The sequence below is a fragment of the Podarcis cretensis genome (genome assembly GCF_951804945.1).
Source record: "Podarcis cretensis genome assembly, chromosome: 9".
NCBI classification, from domain to species: Eukaryota; Metazoa; Chordata; class Lepidosauria; order Squamata; family Lacertidae; genus Podarcis; species Podarcis cretensis.
The window spans coordinates 78718193-78739783 of NC_137178.1; the positions used below are offsets into that span (position 1 = coordinate 78718193).

At 41.9% G+C, this 21591-nt stretch overlaps 1 protein-coding gene across 3 annotated transcripts in view; it reads left to right on the top strand.

Annotated features, from left to right (window-relative positions):
* The first annotated feature begins 7457 nt into the window (after window positions 1–7457).
* The window catches only part of CHRNA5 (cholinergic receptor nicotinic alpha 5 subunit), a 32355-nt gene continuing 18221 nt past the window's right edge, over window positions 7458–21591 (top strand). For all 3 annotated transcript variants that reach the window (XM_079991669.1, XM_079991670.1, XM_079991671.1), the window contains exons 1-4: window positions 7458–7574; window positions 16246–16397; window positions 17727–17771; window positions 21174–21283. In XM_079991669.1, the coding sequence (XP_079847795.1) occupies window positions 7478–7574; window positions 16246–16397; window positions 17727–17771; window positions 21174–21283 (404 nt within the window). In that variant the 5' untranslated portion in view covers window positions 7458–7477. The remainder of the gene's footprint in view (window positions 7575–16245; window positions 16398–17726; window positions 17772–21173; window positions 21284–21591) is intronic.

The following is a 21591-nucleotide window of genomic DNA, read 5'->3' on the forward strand; positions in this document are numbered from 1 at the left end:
TTATTATTATTATTATTATTATTATTATTATTTTCTTGTTTTACAGAAGTATGTGTAATGTCTCTCGTATTTTTTCCATGTAACATTTTTACAAATCAGTTTCATTTGTTGAGACAATAGGAAGAAAAGGGGTGAGGTGGGGGAAGATGGGTGGGGGTGGGGGGTGTGACGATGTTTCTGTTTTGCTGAATGTATGTAGGGTTTGGTGTCAGCATTGCAAAACATAACTTTGTTTAAAAAGTAAAGACAACAGCCTGAGCTGCTACCTTCACACCCCGCTTCTGCACTTCCCAGAACAGTTTGGCGATCTACAGTGGGACATTGGAGACTGCAATGCAAGGGTAGGGGGAAAGTGGCCCTCCCACTCTTGTTAGACTACAATTTCCATCACCCTTACTGATCATGCTGGCTGGAGCTGTGGGAGCCCAACATCGAGATAGCTGTGCATACTTTTGTGTTCTAGATGGACCCTGGCTTCATTGATCAGGGATATTTTTATATTTTGTTTTTTAGTTATATTGAAAGTTGCAAGAAGGCCGTATGAGGAACGGTTGGATATGCTTTGCTTGGAGAAGAGAAGGATGAGCAGTGATATATATGATGGTCATCTTCAAATACTTGAAGGGCTGTCACTTCAAAGATGGCCAAGCTTGCTTTCTGTTGCTCAGAGGGTGGGATTCAATGGACAAGAAAGGAGATTCTGACTAAACATGGTAAGAGTTGTTCAACAGTGGAATGGACTCCCATGGAAGGTGGTGGACTCTCCTTCCTTGGAGGCTTCTAAGTAGAGGTTGCATGGCCACCTCTCAGGGATTCTTCTTCAGCTGTGACTATATGGCCCTGGTGGTCTCTTCCAACTCTATAATAATTCTATCCTCAGTTCCCTGGGAATGAGCACCACTGAACTCGGTGGGATTTATTTTTTAGTAGACATGAATACAATTTCACTGGATCACATTTTTTGACTTGAGTATTTATAAACTGAGAATCATAGATTTGGGAGGGAGGGACCTCAAGTGTGCAGCCCCTGTCGGTGCAGGGAATCCACACTACAATATCCCTCACGGGTGGCCCCCCAGCCTCTGCTTAAAACCAATAATGAAGGAAAGCCCCCACCTTCCAGGGGGTCTGTTCTACTGTCAACCAAGTGGACCATCTGGAAATTCTTCCTAATGTTCAGTTTAAATCCTTTTTATTGTAATTTGAGCCTACTGATTTGGGTCAGTGTGAAGTAGTTTAAATGTTTTGCACCATCTTTACTGTAATTAAAATTCCTCTATATGTAGAAAAGACAGACCAAAAAAACAAAACAAACCTCACAAATTAAGTCGATTTCACTGTCCAGTATGTACCAAAGGAAGCTGCTGCAGCAAAATGGAGGCAGTGTTTGAGGTTCTTGGGTACAAAAGGTGACCTGACAAAAAGATGTTTAGCTATGATCAGTGCTTTTTTTCTTTAAAAAATGTTGAGGGGTACTCTCAATAAAATCACCATTTTGTAGTTCAAAACAGGGGGAAATAAATATAGTAAATGAACAAAAGTACAAAGAGTCACAAAGTGTTTAGGGGTATGCATCCCCCCAGAAAAAAACATTGGCTGTGATTATTGATTTTCAGAAGGATCCAGCTACGTGTTGCTGTGATGTATTTAGGGAAGCTGTATCTTTGTGGAATTAGAAGGACATGGGAGGCCGGACAAAATGCTTCCAACTAAAGGCATAAAGCTGTTAATAATTCACTAAGGGAGTAAGGCAAGGTGTGTTTCCCTAGGCGTGAAAGCCACAGCCGTGAAGAGTGGGTAAGGACACTTGTTTCAGAGCAACCCATGTAAGCAAAAAACCACTGATGGCAGATGGCAGGGCAGGGCAGGGCCGGATTTAAGGTGGTGCAGGACTTCCGAGCCAAGGGGTCTCACCAACACCACCACCACCACCACCACCACAACAACAACAACATACTACCTAAAGGGTATATTTATGGAGGTGTCTACTCAAAGCTTGGGAGTTCCAGATTTTGTCCTCATTCAGGACACCATATTACCAAAGTCCGCCACTGGGCAGGAGATGAATACTTTATTCAGAATAATGGGCTAAATAGTGCCCCCAAGCCCCACCCCAATGTTATATGATTGGCAGGTGGGTGGCTTCACCCACTGGTGGAGGAAGAGGAGTGTGGGGGGAGCGCACCGCCCCTGGCAGCGCGATCCCAGTAGGGTGCCATCGCAGCTGCCTCCCCGCCCCCAAGACGCACGCCAGCCCCTCTTGGCCTGCAAGAGATGGGGGTGCTAATCGTGTGATCCTCTAGGCAGACCAGTAGTGTGGCCCTAGTGTAAGGCAGCTGGTTTCATGAAAACATATAATCATTTGTCATAACACCTAGAACAGGGGTCTGCAACCTTTAAGACAAAAAGAGCCACTTGGACCCGTTTCCGAAGGAAAAAAAACTGGGAGCCGCAAAACCATTGCGACATTTAAAACAAATATATCTCCGGAGGCGCGATCTGACAGCGGGCAGGAAGGTGATGTTGGGACGGTGCGTGACTAATGCACGCACTGCCCCCATGCAACGTCACAGCCAGTACAGCGCCTGCCACAGTGGGGAGTGTCGGGGCACACAATGCGCCTCCTCCCCTCGCTAGTATCCGCCCCGGAGCCGCGGCAAAGTTGTAAAAGAGCCACATGCGGCTCCGGAGCTGCGGGTTGCAGACCCCTGACCTAGAAAAAGGAAACCAAGGGTCAAGAATCTCCAAGTTGTGCACACAGGGAAAGTTCGAGACATTTGACCTAATAAATTACAGTAATGGTAAAGAATAGAGCTGAAAAAGCTTTCAATGGATATGCTAATTTATGCCAATCAAGATTGCAGCAGGCCATTAGATCCACTTGGTGATAAAAATAGTGCCATAAATCTGGAACAACAGAGCCGATTCAGGAAATGGTTGGCTCCACAAATAAAGCTTGATTGCTGAATGCAATTTGATGGGCAGCACTATAAGACATTTTTTTGCTGTCAGAAGAAAATACATTGCTTCATCTAATTCTTTGTGTTGAGCACACATTGTAAAACGAAAGACAAAGGCATGTAATATTCTTTGCAAATTGCCTGTGTGCAATATAGGATTTTGGTGTATATGAAGCAAATGAAGAAAACCGTCAAATAAATCAAGTGCCAGGAGTTTATTGCATAGCTTTCTAATCAATATCTCAAGCCAGTGCATGATAGATGGAGAGGAAAGTACTATATAAGCAGATTCCTCTAAATGGCTATCTGCTTGCATTATATCCACTCACTCATACAACCTGAATGCCATTTTTTTTAAAAAGAGAAGATCAAAGGTTATTAATTTTATGGAATGATGTGTTTGAAAACTGTTGGTCTAATTATGAATAACACTAATTACATATAAAAGCCATATTTATGTATATAAAACCATTATATTGCTAAGTACTTCTATAAGGCAGAAGATTTCACTACAGTCCTATTGCAGTTACCTGAGAAGAAACAAATAGGCCTTGTGCTGTTGATTCTTCTTTTACTATTCAAATCTACTTAAGTCCTGCCCATATTCTGGTGACTTGACTCTCAACAGGATTCATGATTCGCGTCGCATACAAGCCAGATATTTGTATCCTGTTCTGGTAGTCAGAGGCTCTGGGCTTTATGGGATTTTATGGGATGCAGAGTTTACATCCAAGGGAAAAAGGAGGCTGTGAGGCTGAACTACTCTGGAACAGCCTGGCACAGTGGTCCTTGGTCCATAATATCTATCTGTATTTACAAACTATTATTAATACACTTATTGGTCAACATGCTGTGTGGAATTGCTGTTGCGTCATGGCTTCTTCCTCTCCTTCCCACAAGAGGATCTGGAGAAGTTACACCCCAATCATTTGCAGTGAGCTCAGCGATTTGACCACCTACAAATGCACGTTTTCACACAAGCCAAATAATACATTTGAATCTCTCCCACCCTATTTATCTTTGTGCTGTATACAGGGGATCTTTATGTGCTTCTTCCTGTCTCGGAAGGGGCAGAATGGTGTCCAGGCATCTGCCACCTGCCACGGATTCTGTAGCTGCCATCCCTCCATTACCGAGGCAACTGTCTATAAACAATAAACTTCCATAAAAAATGGCCAAAGTAGTTTCTTTCCCAAATCAGTTTTATCTTAAACCATAGCACACCCTCAAAGTAATTACTTATGCGTTTGTTTGTGTTATGTACTGAAGTTCTCACCCTGGGCCAGCAGGGGGATACTGTAGGTAGTTATGCAAATGAAGGATCGAAAGTGACGTTCAGTGATTGGCTAGTTACAGAAAATGGTTACTGTTGCATTCTAGTGGAGCTCTATATAAGCAGGCTGACTGAGCTCCTCAGTTCAGTTCAGTTCCAGCTTACAAATAAAGAGCTGCTTTGGAAGAATCGCTGTGTTGTCTGATATGTTCACCCACAACTTAACACTGGCAACGAGGGCAGTGGCGTAGCGTGGGTTGTCAGCACCCGGGGCAAGACAAGTAATTTGCGCCCCCTAACCCATGGATTTGCGCCCCCTAACCCGTGGATTTGCGCCCCCTAACCATAACCCCCAGATGTTGCGCCCGGTGCGGCTGGCCCCCCCTGCACCCCCACGCTACGCCACTGGACGAGGGTGGGATCGATGGACATCAGAGCACAGCCAGATGCGGCCATCCTCTGAACTGAGCTGAATCACTGAGCTGAATCACTGAGCGAAATCACTGAGCGAAATCACTGGACAGAACCAATTCAGAGCTGACTGTTCTGGCTAGAGCACTGTGTTCCATCCATCGCCCTTCACGCCAGCATTGGAATCATGGCTTCACTTGTGCCTCTACCGCCGTTTGCGCCAGCCTCTGAATCATGGGACTCCTACCTCGCTCGGTTCGACTGCTACCTCGAAGCCAACGAGCTGACAGGGCCGCCGCCTCAGGTCCCCGCTCGACCGGCTGCACCCAGACTTTGCCGTGGCCGAACCCCCAGGCTGTGCCAACGCGCCACGGTCATTTGTTCCCGGAAACCAGGTCTTTGCCCGGAACTTTGTGGGGGACATTCCTTGGGTGCCAGCCACAGTAGTGGGAGTCACTGGACCTCGCTCGTACCAGGTGGCACTCGAAGACGGACACTTGTGTCACTGGCACATAGACCAGCTAAGGCGCAGGGTTGGGGACTTGGACACTACCGTGGTGCCCCTAACTGCACTCGTGGCTCCGGAACAGACACTTACAGATGGTGAGGCTCCACCTACACCTCTCTCGCAAACTGCCGGCATGGAGCCAAACCAAGCCATTTCAGAGGGTCTGCCAGACTTACCATAGGCTCAGACCACTGCCGTGCCTGACATTCCGCCAACTCCACTTGTTTGTTTGTTTCCTTCTTAGGTATTTTTATTTGGTTTATAAATATATTAGGACTCCATCTGGGAATGTAATCTGGACACATTAAAACCAGTGGAGAGAGTTGAAGATAGGGGCTTTACAACAAATAAGTGACAGTCATCACAAGTGTGGTTTTGTTCAATGAAGTCTTCAACCAGCGGAGCCTCTCTGATGTTGCCTCTAATGTGGGATCGGTGTTCTAAAATATGAGTCTTAACAGGGCAGGTGGTCTTTTAAAAGACCACAGAAAACTTCTCGTCTACCACTGGAACACTTTAAGTGTGGAGGCTGTTTAGCCTGCAACCAGGCTATTGAAAGTGCCTCTTACCATGTCCCTAACAGCTTCATGATGCTGAAATCGAATGGATTCATTAACTGTGGCACCAGAAACGTGATTTAATTAATTGATTGCCCTTGTCAGTTGATATACATTGGTGCCACCACCCGCCCTGTTAAGACTGCTATAAACACAACACACTAGTTCCATGTGGACTAAATTCAACATTAGTTCACAGGATTCAAGTAATTACATGCAGCTGTTTGTGGACTTTCTGCCGTTATGTCTTTAAATTTGTGAGCTCTGCCCACGTTTCCTAAGGAGGTTTGACAAACGGAAGGACATTGTCCTCTTTAGTGACTGGGGGTATTAACCAGGTACAGTGGTGCCTCTGGATGCAAACGGGATCCATTCCAGAGCCCCATTCGTATCCTGAGTAGAACGCAACCCGCGACTGTGCGTCTGTGCGGGTCGCAATTTGACGCTTCCGTGCATGCACGTGACGTCATTTTGGGTGTCTGCACATGTGCGAGCAGCGAAACCCGGCAGTAACGCATTCTGTTACTTCTGGGTCACTGCGGAGCGTAACCTGAAAACGCTCAACCTGAAGCATATTTAACCTGAGGTATGACTGTACAGTGGTACCTCAGGTTAAGTACTTAATTTGTTCCGGAGGTCTGTTCTTAACCTGAAACTGCGACGCCGGAGCACGATTTCTGTTCTTATCCTGAAGCAAAGTTCTTAACCTGAAGCACTATTTCTGGGTTAGCGGAGTCTGTAACCTGAAGTGTATGTAACCTGAGGTACCACTGTATGTGCAAATAGACAAGTTGTTGTCTCACTTTTTTCTTGTAGATATACCCCTGCTTTAAGCTGTTTACACACTGTCTTCTCTTGTGTATCATTTACTACAAAGGTATACCTCAATTACATATTCTCAACATATTTTTAATTTTAATTCTCCTTATTCTACTTGTTAATTAATTGCAATTCTGTTACAATAGATTTTGGCAGCTTGATGACTCAGCTCTTTAGCACTGAAACGTTGGATTACCAGAACGTCTGAGCACCGAAAAACTGCTATATCAAAAGTGGACTATTTATTACTGCGCTTGCAATTGTTTAAGATAAAATCTAATTTGGGAAAGAGAAGAAAAGAGCACTGAACCACCAACATATTGCAAGTGAACTCTTTATTTACTGTGTTTGCTGTTAAGATAAAACTGATTTGGGAAAGAAACTTTTGCCATTTTTATGGATGTTTATTTTGTTTACAGACAGTTGCCTTGGTGATATATTATCTTGTGTAGATTGCAGTAGTCATTGTATCACCACCCCTCTGTTCACTGTTTTATTGGTATTCCCTCCATTATAGCGGGTGGGACTAGATGACCCCTGGGGCTCCCTTACCTTCTCTTCGTTCATGCATATTCAGGGCTGCCATATGCCCGGATTTTCCCGGTCATTACCGGGATTTCTGGGGAGCGCTTTGGAGAAGTCAATGTAAGAGTCGGGTTTTTTGGGGGAGGGGTGTTCCTTAAAAAGCTCAACAACTTTCGGGGTGTCAAACCCAATAAAAATACCTAAGAAGGAGAGAAAGAAACGCACAAGTAATGATTTAGGGGGGGTTGTGCGTGTGCTAGCTGTGCTTCTTTGGGGGGGGGGCATACTGGGGATTCTTGCAGGAGCTCTTTCCGCCCGCAGATCTTTGCGCAGCGCGCCGCGGCCACTCGGGGCGGCGCCTCCTCCTCCTCCTCCTCCTTCTCCTCTTCCTCCTCGGCCGCCGCCGCTCCGTCCTGGCCGAGGCATGGCGGGCTCCGGGCGCCGAAGCCTCCTGCTGCTGCTGCTGCTGCTCCTGCAGGTGCTGGCGGGGCCGGGCGCGGCGGGCGGAGCGCCTTCCCCGGGTAAGCGCGGGACCTCGGCTTGGCCATATTCCTCGCAGAGCCATCCATCCATCCATCCATCCATCCATCCATCCATCCATCCATCCATCCGGCGGGCGGGACCGGGGAATCCCTTCCGTCTCCCCGGTGCCGCCGCACACGGGGCTCTTTCGGGTGCAGACCGCTCTCCCCCCCCCCGGAAATAGTGGTGCCCAGTCGTGCCCTCGCGGGGGGGGGGGATGATTTCAGAGCCCGCGGCAATACTGAAAACGGATAAAGTAACTTTTATGTAAATGCGTGTTTCTGTTTTGTGGGATGGTGCTGGAACAAGAGGGCACCGTAATCGGGGCTGAATGGCCTCATCCTATATTTGTCCACTGGGAATGAAGCCATCCTGGCTTTCCAAAGGATTGAATCCCAGGGAAGGGCATTTCTCTATATGTCTGCTCAGAAGAAAACCGCGTTGAGTTCAAATGCTCCTTGCTCCCAAGTAAGTGGCTAGAGTATGCAATGGGTTGGCAGCATTCATATCCCTTGGAATTATGACAAAAATGCAGAGATCTTTGTTGGTCCAATTATATTTTTAAAAGGCTTCTGGGTCAATATGCACATAACTGCCGTAAATTGGTTGCTAACTTGTGAGAGGGAAGGAAGAGCATTTTGTACAGTTTCATATAATTCAAGCAATCCTCATGGGTCATTTTGCTCAGAATTATAATAAAGTAGGATTTTAGCAGGGGAGTATTTAACAAAGGTCCGTATAGTTAAAGCCCTGGTTTCCCCAGTAGTGATGTATGGAAGTGAGAGCTGGACCATAAAGAAGGCTGATTGCCGAAGAATTGATGCTTTTGAATTCTGGTGCTGGAGGAGACTCTTGAGAGTCCCATGGACTGCAAGAAGATCAAACCTCTCCATTCTGAAGGAAATCAGCCCTGAGTGCTCACTGGAAGGACAGATCCTGAAGCTGAGGCTCCAATACTTTGGCCACCTCATGAGAAGAGAAGACTCCCTGAAAAGACCCTGATGTTGGGAAAGATGGAGGGCCCAAGGAGAAGGGGGCGACAGAGGACGAGATGGTTGGACAGTGTTCTCGAAGCTACCAGCATGAGTTTGACCAAACTGCGGGAGGCAATGGAAGACAGGAGTGCCTGGCGTGCTCTGGTCCAGGGGGTCACGAAGAGTCGGACACGACTAAACAACTAAACAACAACAACATTAGACTTTTCCCTATCCATAACTGCCCCCACCCCCATTTTGGGTAGGGCAATTGCCTTGCACAGACTTGTCAATCTGACTTTTCTAGGCTAACTTTTACAGTGGGCTGTCCAGAAAAGATGCAGAAGTCTGTTTTTTGTCTTTACAAAAATGATGTTGGATACTGGAATTTAAAAGTAATAGTTGAAGGTGGTTGTTTTGGTTGGGGATGAGAATCCTGCAGGCATTTAAGTGGATACAGGCTTGTGACATGTTATATGCTGGATGTTTCCTTGCTTTGGAGAGATTTCTGATGATTTAAGGCTTATTTGAAGGACAATTGAGGGCTTTGAACATTGGCATTGTAATCCTAGGGAGACAATGTGGAAGCATATTTGCAATTCTGTTCTGCAGAAAAAACTGATGATGCTGTGACTACACTTCATTCTGGTTTTTAGAATAGAATCATAGAATCATAGAGTTGGAAGAGACCACAAGGGCCATCGAGTCCAACCCCCTGCCAAGCAGGAAACACCATCAGAGCACTCCTGACATATGGTTGTCAAGCCTCTGCTTAAAGACATCCAAAGAAGGAGACTCCACCACACTCCTTGGCAGCAAATTCCACTGTCAAACAGATCTTACTGTCAGGAAGTTCTTTCTAATTTTATTCATACATAATCCCTCTTACCTATTTTATTAATGTATGTTTATATATTGAACATTCTCTGCTCTCGTACATATTTATGTCCCTTCCTTTACCTTGTTAAACACAATCAAGCAAATTTGTTCTTATAAGCATATTGCTTTTTGCCCATCTTACACAATCATAATGGTACATTTGACTTATTTTCTTGCTTCCTTATACACATTTTGCTGCTACTGTTCTGATGCTGCTTCCTATACATTTATATAGGATCTCTAAATAACTAAGCTTCCAGAAATAAGTAGAGCAGAAGTTAGTTTAGAAATGCACAATAAAGCAAAACAAAAATGTATGCAAAAACTGAAAGCATTAGGATTACAGTGGAAAGACTGGCTATAGAATCCTGTAGACTCCAGCTTGGTAAAAATTTGGTTTTATTGAATGTATTTGAACTGGCAGGTGTTCTTGCCAAGTAGATGGGAAAGGCATTTAATAAATAAAAAGAAAAATGAAGTATGCATTTTGAGTCATAATAGCTAAATTGCGGAAATGCAGTATTTAAGCTTCCTTTCTGTGTGAGGTGGTACGAAAATACTGTCTCAAAACTTTTGTTCAGTTTTAATGCTTGGTGTGATGTGAAGAAGAAAAATATTGAGAACATCAAGTTGAGCATTTTAACATTTTAATTTAAAAAATGCAAAGATAGGAGACTGAATATTGCAATGGAAGAAATGCAGCGATGCTTCTAGTCAAACTTCTGTTTCATGACATCAGTTACAACAATAGCATAAATCTGGTTGTTTGCCTTTGTCTTTCTGTTCCATATGAAGAGACAGTTGAGCTAGACTGGTGCTTGGAGATGGGCTGGATGTGCACCAGTAACGGAAGCTGAATCCTGAAAAGACTCTGCCTTCCAGGTTCTTGAGTCTAGGAAGTGGGCAGACTGCCTGTTCTGGATGGTTTTACTCCCCTGGAAGGAGTAGGTCCGTAGATTGGGGTTGCTTCTGGATTCATCATTGTCAGAGGCTGGGCGGGCCTATTTCAAGCTTTGTCTGGTTTGCCAGTAATGCCCCCCCTCCTTTTGATAGAGATGACCTGGCCACTATATTTCATACTGCAGTAATCCAATCTGAGGGACGCAGGTGGCGCTGTGGGTTAAAGCCTCAGCACCTAGGACTTGCCGATCGAAAGGTCGGCGGTTCGAATCCCTGCGGCGGGGTGCGCTCCCACTGCTCGGTCCCAGCGCCTGCCAACCTAGCAGTTCGAAAGCACCTCCGGGTGCAAGTAGATAAATAGGGACCGCTTACCAGCGGGAAGGTAAACGGCGTTTCCATGTGCGGCTCTGGCTCGCCAGAGCAGCGATGTCACGCTGGCCACGTGACCCAGAAGTGTCTCAGGACAGCGCTGGCCCCTGGCCTCTTAAGTGAGATGGGCGCACAACCCCAGAGTCTGTCAAGACTGGCCCGTACGGGCAGGGATACCTTTACCTTTACCTTTAATCCAATCTGAAATTTACTAGTGTGCTGTATATGGGCTGCTCTTGAAGAGAACCTAGAAACTTCCATGGGTCCAAAATGAAGCCGTCCTAAATGACTTAATATTTGAAAAAACACACCTTTCCATACAGACTTGACCCTCTTGGGTGTTAAGACCAGCAGATGGGACTTTCTCATGAATACCTGTGTATAGGATTTCAACCTAATTCTGTAGCTATGAGGCAACAGGTGGGAGTTTTCTGCTTCTCGCTGAGCTGAATGGTGCTGAGGTCCTATGGCCTGATGACTGGATTTAGGCCCCAATCCCTGTTAACCATGAGTACAACCTCAGCCATAGGTATTGTCAAACTCAGTCCCACAGTGCATTGGATAATGAACTAGTTTGCATGGTGTTTTCCACTCGATAAAAGTGATTTATCACATTTGGGGACAGGAAGGCTGTTAAAATGAGGTTGCAATCTCAGCATAAGCCCAGATGAACTCAGTAGAACATACAGTTGTACGTTGGTTCTCAAACTTAATCCATTCCGGAAGTCTGTTCCAAAACCAAGGCGTGCTTTCCCATAGAAAGTAATGGAAAATGGATTAATCTGTTCCAGACTTTTAAAAACAAGCCCTAAAACAGCAATTTAGCATGAATTTAACATGGTCTTTTACGAGACCGTTGATCCATAAAATGAAAGCAATAAACAATGTTCTGTAGTCACACAATCAATCAGTAGCTGAACTGGATTCTACACAGTCACAAAAACAAAACAAAAAAGCCGCAAAAACACAAAATAGCAAAAACAGACCTCAGTGTGACACTCAAATTGGAAGCATAACATTCAAAATGGAGCACATTTGGCTTCCAAAAAAAGTCTGCAAAACACTAACTTCTGGGTTTGCGGTGTTTGGGTTCCAAGTTGTTTGAGTACCAAGGCGTTTGAGAACCAAGGTACCACTGTACTAGAACATCACAGAGAACTCTTCTGGAAATTCCATTTGTAAGGAATTGCTTTAAACTGGCATCGGATTGGTGTGTGTGCCAGTTAAGATTAAAAAGTAATGTGCACATAATCCTTGTTGCAATACTGCAGAACTGCTTCATATATAACTGGCTCTGAAATGCGGTTTACAAACTGTTTGATTAAACCATAAGTGATTATGGTTCTCTACAGATGTTTATCCTCAAGCAAGAGTATTAAATGTTTTTGAGAAAGGAGATGCAGCTGCTAGTTTCAAATATGAATGCTTTTCTCCTGTGGTTTTCCTTGGATTGTCTTATGCTCTACTTCTAATAATGCAAATTTTTCAGTAGGCTACAGAGAAATTAGAGCAAGAGGAGTGCTTATGTAACTCCCCAAATGAGAATGCTAATATGGATATGTTGGCAATGATCACTGTGAAAGCCAGTGGAGCTGGCAATACAATTCTGTGTACCAGCACTGGAAAATAGTTGTTTACAGTACAGTGCAGCTATAACGGATTATGTACCTGCACAGAGGCCTTGCTGCGTTGGAGACTTGATTTTGCAACTCGCTAGGAGCCTGAAGGCTGTCCCTAATTTGCATGTACATTTACATAAAATGTCAATTTGCATTTATAAACTTCACAAAATAGACAAACTACAGTACGTGTGGCTATAATAGGAATACCTTACAGCCATCTTACTTTGCATCCTTCTTTCTTTTTTCATATTGTCTCCTTTGACCTCTTTGCCCCCATAACAATTGCCTTCTGGGTGCACTGATTAAAACTCAACAGCTTGGTATAGAAATGTTCATATGTATGTATATATGTATGTCATTTTGGGGTTTAATCCCATGCACTGAATTCCCTATGAATACATCTGAGTCAGCATGCACTGGATCAGCGTGTTTACTAAAATTTAGGCATGATTTCAGCACCTCTTAACAGATGGCTGGTGAAATTCACAAGGAGACCTTTCTAAAGCTTGCCTGTATGACAGCCGACCACAGCTTTATTGCTACTGCCAGACAGCTTGCAAGGCCACAACTTGAATAATTGTCCTTACATTAATGTCTACAAAATGCCAACTGCTTTCCAAATAATTCAGAAGGGAACATTTCTCTGCTCTGTTAAGCTCTTAATCTGAGATTGCCACTGCACAGGGGGAAGGAAAGCTATAACAGCCACCAGCGTATTGAATAATACAGGAGGACTATGGATGAAAGATGCAGCGTCTCAGGGCAAATATAGAAACCATGGAAAGGGAGGAGGGGAAGTCACCAGAGAAACAATTTACATTTTATGTTAAAACATGTTAAGATTGTGTGTGTGTGTGTGTGAGAGAGAGAGAGAGAGAGAGAGAGAAATTAATAATATTTTTTAATTAAAAAAAAGGCATAAATATACAACCCAATTGCATTCCTTGTAACAACCAGGTACAACTTATATTTCCCACTGGTTCAGTGCTAAGCTTGCAAGATGTTGTTGTTGTTGTTTTATCATTTATACCCTGCCCATCTGGTTGGGCCACCCCAGCTACTCTGGAAGGCCTCTAATGCATATAGAAACAAAATAAAACATCAGCATTAAAAAATTCCCAATCTAGGGCTGCATTCATATGTCTTCTAAAAGTTGTGCAATTCTTTATCTCCTTGGCATCTGAGGTAGCGTCTGCTGATGTTTACCTATAATTTCTGTTTTCAGCATCAAAGTTTTATAGCTTTTTGAACACTGCAATTGTGGTAAATTTAGTATATGAGCCAAATTTAGCAGAATATTGTGGTGTCAGCACCCACATTTTCTGCATCTACTACTGCTGTTGGCTTTCTCAAATTGCTCCAGGTTGCATAATGTGATTTTTCAGCCAGGGTGGTGGCAGTGGTGAGGAAGCGAATATTTCATGGAAACTATCAGATTTATATACCTTGAAAGTTGAATGGAATCCGTTCCGGAAGTCCATTCAACTTCGAAAACGTTCAGAAACCAAAGCTCCTGCAGCCAGTCGGAAGCCACGTCGGATGTTCAGGTTCCAAAGAACGTTCGCAAACCAGAACACTCACTTCTGGGTTTGCAGCTTTCGGGAGATAATACGTCCGAGTACCAAGGCGTTTGGGATCCAAGGTACGACTATACAAACAATAGCGTGGATTTCACTGTTTTCTCTCAGTTTTTCCAGGTGTATTTCAATAAATGGTGTGTAGTACAGACTATGGAGTATTGTTGTAAATAAAAATATGCCCTTTCCCCTTATGGGGTATCCAAGAGCCCATATAGAGTCCTTACATAGGTTCCCTATTGGTAGGAGAAAATAACAGAGGCCAACCAGAGAATATTGAGAAGCAAAGCAGCTAGTAAGCTTGATCTTTATTGATCTGTTGCAACAGGGTGCTCCCCTCACACGCAGGAAAGGAGGAGGACCCAGAAAAATAGTGTGCAAGGCCTTATAAAGACTTTTGAAATTCCCATTCTCTAGATGAAGACCACCCCTAGAAACATTATGCATACATCACAGAAGGGGTGTAACCTAAGACCACTCCTCAGATACATCCCAGAAAAGGCGGTCTAAAACAGAACATTTGCATGTTGTTTTTCTCCTGTCGCAGTTTATCTCCTGTCTGGCAAGTTACTTGATTGGATTTCCTGGGTAGCCTGGCCAGTCTTTTGTAATGATAAATACTTAGTTCCTGGGCCAGGTCACAGGCTCACACCCTATTCATATCTTAAATGTGTCCTTAAGACAGCATTTGTGAGGAAAGAGGCAATGGGGAGACTTTTCCAGTTTGACCTTGCAGAGAAAAACATTTGGTCAGTTTAGGAATCAAAATGGTTCCAGGTTGGCCTTCCTGTGCTGATCCATGTATGTGCGGTTATGAACATTACCATATATCTAAGACCATAAAATTCCTATCACATTATCATAGACAAAAATTGATAATGTGTGAAATTCAAATGGTTGAAGTGAGAGTAAAATATTTTCATGACAGAACAGCTGTTAGTTACAGGGGTAACTGGTCAGCATTACACTTGAACCAATGTTATCATTAATCAAAGTCAGCTGTATCAAGTCCACTTCTAACTATGGTTGCCAATTGTGGTTAGCAAAAACGCTACTGCCTCCATAAGGCTGACCATAGCTACATCCAAAACCGAAAGAGAGAGTGAATGTCCATGCAAACCAGGAGGTGTCAACCCACACCTCCAAACTATAGTTAGCAAAGTGTTACTTTTCCTTGCAGTGTGATTTACATGGAGGAGAATGAAACAGCCCACAGGATGGTTAACAGGGTATGTGGGGTCATAATCTATGGCCACAAATGCAATGCACTTCCCAATCTGTAAATACCCTTCTTATGGAACTCATCCACTGAATTGTTGCGCCTTCTCTGGAGAAGGAAAAACTTAAACACGATGCAGAGTTCCCCAAAAATAGACCAGTGGCAATTGTATTTCACCCAGCAGAGCTTTAGAAGAGTTTGGATTTGATATCCCGCTTTATCACTACCCGAAGGAGTCTCAAAGCGGCTAACATTCTCCTTTTCCCTTCCTCCCCCACAACAAACACTCTGTGAGGTGAGTGGGGCTGAGAGACTTCAGAGAAGTGTGACTGGCCCAAGGTCACCCAGCAGCTGCATGCGGAGGAGCGGGGAAGCGAACCCAGTTCACCAGGTTACAAGTCTATCACTCTTAACCACTACACCACGCTGGCTCTCTTTACTGCTACTGAAGGCAGATGAGCATAATGGTCACAAATCCAGTACATTCAGGATTGGCACATTCCATAAACAATCCAGTTGCAGCACTTACAAAAACTTAAAACAAGACTAAACCATAAACTAAGCATGCTATGTACAGAGCACCACACCAGAAGGAAGAGAGATAGAAAGTAAGAAAGGCCCATGCTCCTTCTGGCCTATATCAGCATGACCTTAACAGAAAGAGATAAGAGAACCAGTTTACATCAGCTTCTCTGAAGGTATAACCCAAACAGCATGAAGCTACTTTCACACAGAGAAGCTTCCAGAAACCTATTGAATGAATTTGAATAGGAAAGATCTCTACACATTAGATCAATACTTTCTGCACCAAGAAATGCAAACCGACATGACTATCATGCCCATTTTTACCTTATTTGTATTAAGTCATAAGTCAAATTTGAAAAAGCATAAATTGTTGCTTCTTCTTTCCTCCTATACAGGCAATTCCCCGTTTACACGGGTTGTGTTCCATGTCATCATGTGTGTCAGTGGAGCGGGTGTAAGCCTACCCCATTCCAGCCCTTTCCAGGGCCAAAAACGGCGCGCACGTCCGTGGTCACGTGCCAATCGAGCACGTGCAAAATGGTTGCCATCTGTATGCAAAGTAGGAGAATTGTAATGTTTGTGTGACCTCTTTTCCATCTGTACAGGTATGTCTGAACCTTCCTTTATTGCTAAAAGTGAAGACCGTCTGTTTAAATACTTATTTGAAGATTATGAAAGATGGGTTCGCCCAGTAGAGCGTCTGAACGACACAATCAAAGTGAAGTTTGGCCTTGCAATTTCCCAGTTAGTGGATGTGGTACGTTGGAAACTTCTGCCGTTTGCTCTTTAAATAGGCATGGTAGCGTAAAGGAGTTGCTTGTCAGAAGCACATCGTCTGAACAGCACCCCTGGCTTTTTCACAGAGCCTCTTCTCCTCATAAAGTGGATGTCATAACTCCACACAGGGTGTTGGGGTTGCAAAAGTTGTACGTGTGTTATTGGTCACTTGCTGTTGAGAGGATAGGAGGAAGGAACCATGCATTCATATGCTATCTGTTCACACAGGCCTGGTTTGCATGTTATAAAAAGCCAGAGTTTGCTTTAAAACATAGTTTAATCATGAATATGCCTTTTGCTTATCTTGTAGCTCTTGTAGCTCATACAAGCCATACTATGCCTTGTTGTGTTGTCTAAATCCAGTCAGTGGTTTATTTGTTTCAAATAAACAATGAGCTGTAAGCTATAAATAAACCAGCATTATTATCTCAGGTTATTTCTGACTTTCCGCTTGGTAAGCCTGGGTTTGGAAGGCATGTCAAGCAATAGTATGGCTTCTTTGAGCTGCACAGGAGAGGAGGAGCTGTGCCGGAGCCTGTGCAGCAAGGGAGAGGCATGGTCACCATCCAGCCCTGGTTGAAGAGGAGCTTGCTTATTCTGTCATGTATCTGAGGCCTCTGTGTATAGACATAAGTGGGAGAGTTCCGGCACCTCTTTTTTAAAAAGAAGAATAGCACTGTATGAGATGATTCTCTCAAACAATTATCTTCAAAGGAACTGCTAACTTGATTTCTTGTAGCTGCCAGACTTTCTTTTGCACAAAAATGGAATAACTTAAATGATATGTCTCTCGAGTTGTGGTATAAAAACTTACTGAACCTCACTACTGCTGAAAAGATAGCCCACGAGATTCATGTGATGCAAGGGTAAGAACCAGTAGAACAATTGGGACTTTTATCTTATGTTTAAAACAATGACCTGCAGGACTTCTTACCTGCACCTAAAAAAAAAATCCTGCCCTAAATAATATATTAGTTTAATAAACCTATGTAGAATTGTACTTACCATTATTATATAAGTATTTCTCTGATGACTTTCCATACTCTTGTGTTGAAAAATTTAAAAGGAAAGAAATTTTTGAAAAGGAAAGAAAAACTTTCCAGCCAATAATAAATAGATTAAAGTTCCTCCAATGCCCCAGAGCAACCACAACATAGTGTTAGTCTGGGGCATTTTGGGAAATTCAGGTGTCAGCCTGGAGCCTGCCCTGGTGAGAGCTGTAGAATATATACCATATGTTAATTGACCGCTGTCTGGAAATGAGAGAAGTGTACTGTCATTCATATAAAATGCTTTTTTCTCTCAATAGGATGAGAAAAATCAACTGATGACAACAAATGTTTGGTTGAAGCAGGTGAGTAGTATATTAGGAAAAGGTTTGGACTGTAAAAAGGAAAGAACAAAATACAATTCATAAAATTAAAGTGGAAGACCAAGAGATAGATAATCCGAAAGGAATTAGAAAAGGTTTTGTGGACTTTTACAGACATTTGTATAAAAGAAAAGAAAGAGGTAATATAAAGAAAATAGAAGATTTTCTAAAAGGAAAAGAGGTGCAGAAAATACCGACGGATCAAAAAGATAGACTGAATGAGACAATTGAAATAGAAGAAATTAATAGTGCAATAAAAGAATTAAAAAGTGGAAAGACACCAGGGCCTGACGGATTTAGTGCAAGATATTATAAAGAATTGAAAAACACCCTGCTTGTACCGTTGAAGGACGTGATGAACAATATTTTAAAGAAAAAGGAAATACCGGAAACTTGGAAAGAAGCCTATATCACTTTTATCCCAAAACAAGATTCGGACTTGACTCAAGTTAAAAATTATAGGCCTATTTCGCTTTTGAATAATGATTATAAATTTGCAAATATATTAGCAAGAAGGATGAAAAAAGTATTAAATGAAATGATACATAAGGATCAAGCAGGTTTTCTTCCTGGCAGGCAGATGAAAGATAATATAAGAAACATAATTAATATAATGGAATATCTAACTGTCAGGAATGATAAACAGGCTATGTTAATCTTTGTGGATGCAGAAAAGGCCTTTGATAATATTTCATGGGAATTTATGTTGAAAAATTTAGAAATGATGGATATGGGTCAATCTTTCCTAAATTGTATTAAGGCGATATATTCAGAACAAAGAGCAAAATTAATAGTTAACAATGTGACAACAGAAAATATTACAATAACTAAAGGTACAAGACAAGAGCCAGTGTGGTGTAATAGTGGTTAAGAGCGGTGGACTCCTAATCTGGGGAACTGGGTTCGCTTCCCCGCTTCTCCACCTGCAGCTGCTGGGTGACCTTGGGCTAGTTACACTTCTCTGAAGTCTCTCAGCCCTACTGTTTGTTGTGGGGGAGGAAGGGAAAGGAGAATGTTAGCCGCTTTGAGACTCCTTAAAGGGAGTGAAAGGCGGGATATCAAATCCAAACTCTTCTTCTTCTTCTTCTCTTTCACTGTTGTTATTCATTTCAGTTCTGGAAGTCTTTTTAAGGTCAGTAAGAAGCAATGAACAAATAAAAGGTATAGCAAATAAAAGGTATAGTAATGAATCTAAGGTAAAAGCTTTTGCCAATGACTTGGTGATTACGGTTGAAGATCCCATAAATACAGTGACAGAAGTGTTAAAAGAAATAGAACAGTTTGGTCAGGTGGCTGGATTTAAATTAAATAAGAAAAAAACTAAAATAATTGCAAAAAATATGGATCAAGAAACAATTGAAAAAATGCAGCGACAAATAGAGATAGAAGTGGTTAAGAAAGGTAAATATTTAGGAATTTGGATAACCCCCAAGAGTATTGATCTATTTCAAAATAACTATGTTCCAACATGGAATAAGATTAAGAGAGATCTGGAGGTGTGGAGAAGAATGAGGTTATCATTTTGGGGAAGAATTGCAACGATAAAAATGAATGTGTTACTGAAGATGTTGTTTTTGTTTCAAACAATTCCGATAATCAAAGGGGCAGCAATATTCAAAGAATGGCAAAGAATAATTTCAAGGTATATCTGGCAGGGTAAGAAGCCGAGAATAAAATTTAAGTTATTGACTGATGCAAAAGAAAGAGGAGGCTTCGCCCTGCCAGACTTGAAATTATATTATGAAGCGTCATGCCTCTGTTGGTTGAAAGAATGGATGAAATTAGAAAATACTGAATTGTTAGATTTGGAAGGTTTTGATAACAGATTTGGATGGCACGCATATCTATGGTATGATAAGAAACGTGTGCATAAGGGTTTTGAAAACCACATTATCGGAAGATCTCTCATTGAAGTTTGGGATAGGTACAAAAATGTATTGGAGCCAAAAATCCCATACTGGTTATCTCCATTGGAGGTGATAAGTGTGAAGAAGATCAATATGAGGGGGGATTGGGTAACATATGGGAGTTTAATAGTGAAAGTAGGAAGTAAATGGAAAATGAAACCATATGAAGAGGTAAAAGAATATGTTAATGATTGGCTGCACTATTTTCAAATTAATGAAATGTTTAAGAAGGATATGAGAGAAAGAGGTTTTTCGGATAAGGAATCAAAATTCCAGTGGGAAATATTAAATAATGAAATAAAAAGGCTTGCCAAAATGTATAAATTACTATTAGAATGGTATACAAAAGATGAGGAGGTGAAATCAGTTATGATTGACTGGGCCAAAGATTTTGGATATAATATACAACTAGATGATTGGATAAAACTGTGGAAAGAAGGTATGAGGTTTACCGCATGCACTACAATAAAAGAAAAGGTGATGAAGATGATTTATAGATGGTACGTAACACCAGTGAAATTAGCAAAGATGTATAAAATAAGTAATAAATGTTGGAAATGTAAAGAGAAAGAAGGAACGTTATATCATATGTGGTGGGAATGTAAAAAAGTAAAAGGCTTCTGGGAAATGATATATAATGAATTGAAAAAAATGTTGAAATATACATTTGTTAAGAAACCAGATGCTTTTTTACTAGGAATAATAGGAAATGAAATTAATAAGAAAGAAAGAAAGTTGTTTTTATATGCGGTGACAGCAGCAAGAATATTGATGGCCCAGAAATGAAACAGGAAGAACTAGCTATGATTGAATAATGGAGAACGAAATTGATGGATTACGCAGAACTTGATAAACTAACAGGAAGGATTCGAGATCGACGTGACCAGAGATTCACAGAAGACTGGACTAAATTTACAGAATATATGCAAAAATTATGTGATGATCAGATAACGTTCGTATGTTTTCAAGAAGTTTTGTGAAAATGAAATTTAGAAATATTGTTAAAAATAAGGTCAAAAGAAAAATAGTATTTTAGTGCAATAATGATTTAAGAAATGTGGAAGAAGTAATTAAAACGGAGGATTGTCAGACAAGCTGAGGGAAGTAAAAAAAAGAGAATGTTGGTGATAAATAAGATGTTTTGACTCTATAATTTTATATTGGAAAAAGAATAAAAATAATTATAAAAAAGGGGGAAAAAAGGGAAAAGTTTGGACTGTAACCATGATGTTGGGAGGAATGTTGATGTATACCGTTCGGTTGCGACTGAGCTGTATTATTCAGTGTAAACTCAAATAACCAAGTTGCTACAGCGGTGATGAAATCCTATGCACACTATTCTGGGAATAAATCCCGTTGAATTCAGTGGTGCTTATTTTTGAATAGACCTGTATATAATAGCACTGTAAAGTAAAGTAAATAAATTAAAGTAAATAAATTAGTTTATCAATTAATATTATCTTTACTCTCTTTGTAGGAATGGATTGATGTAAAACTGAAGTGGGACCCTAAAGATTATGCTGGAATAACATCTATCCGTGTCCCTTCAGATTCTATATGGATCCCAGATATTGTTTTGTATGACAAGTAAGTATTTAATGTTTTTTAACACAATTCTTACCGTTCCAAAAATTAAAGAGAGAAATAATTTGAATAAGTTGTATTTTGAAATTTCTAGAGTTGAGAGCATCTTTTTTTCCTGAAATGATATATTTGGCACGATAGCATGGCATTTATGCAGAATTTTCAAATGAGAGTAGTAGTTTCAAACCATGAAATATATTATGTTTGCTGGAGAGATGTATTTTCTTCAGTTATGTGTGCTGTGTGGTGAAAGAGACATTCCACTACCTGAGAACACTACCTGAGAGATTTGCATCTGACTAAATGGCAGC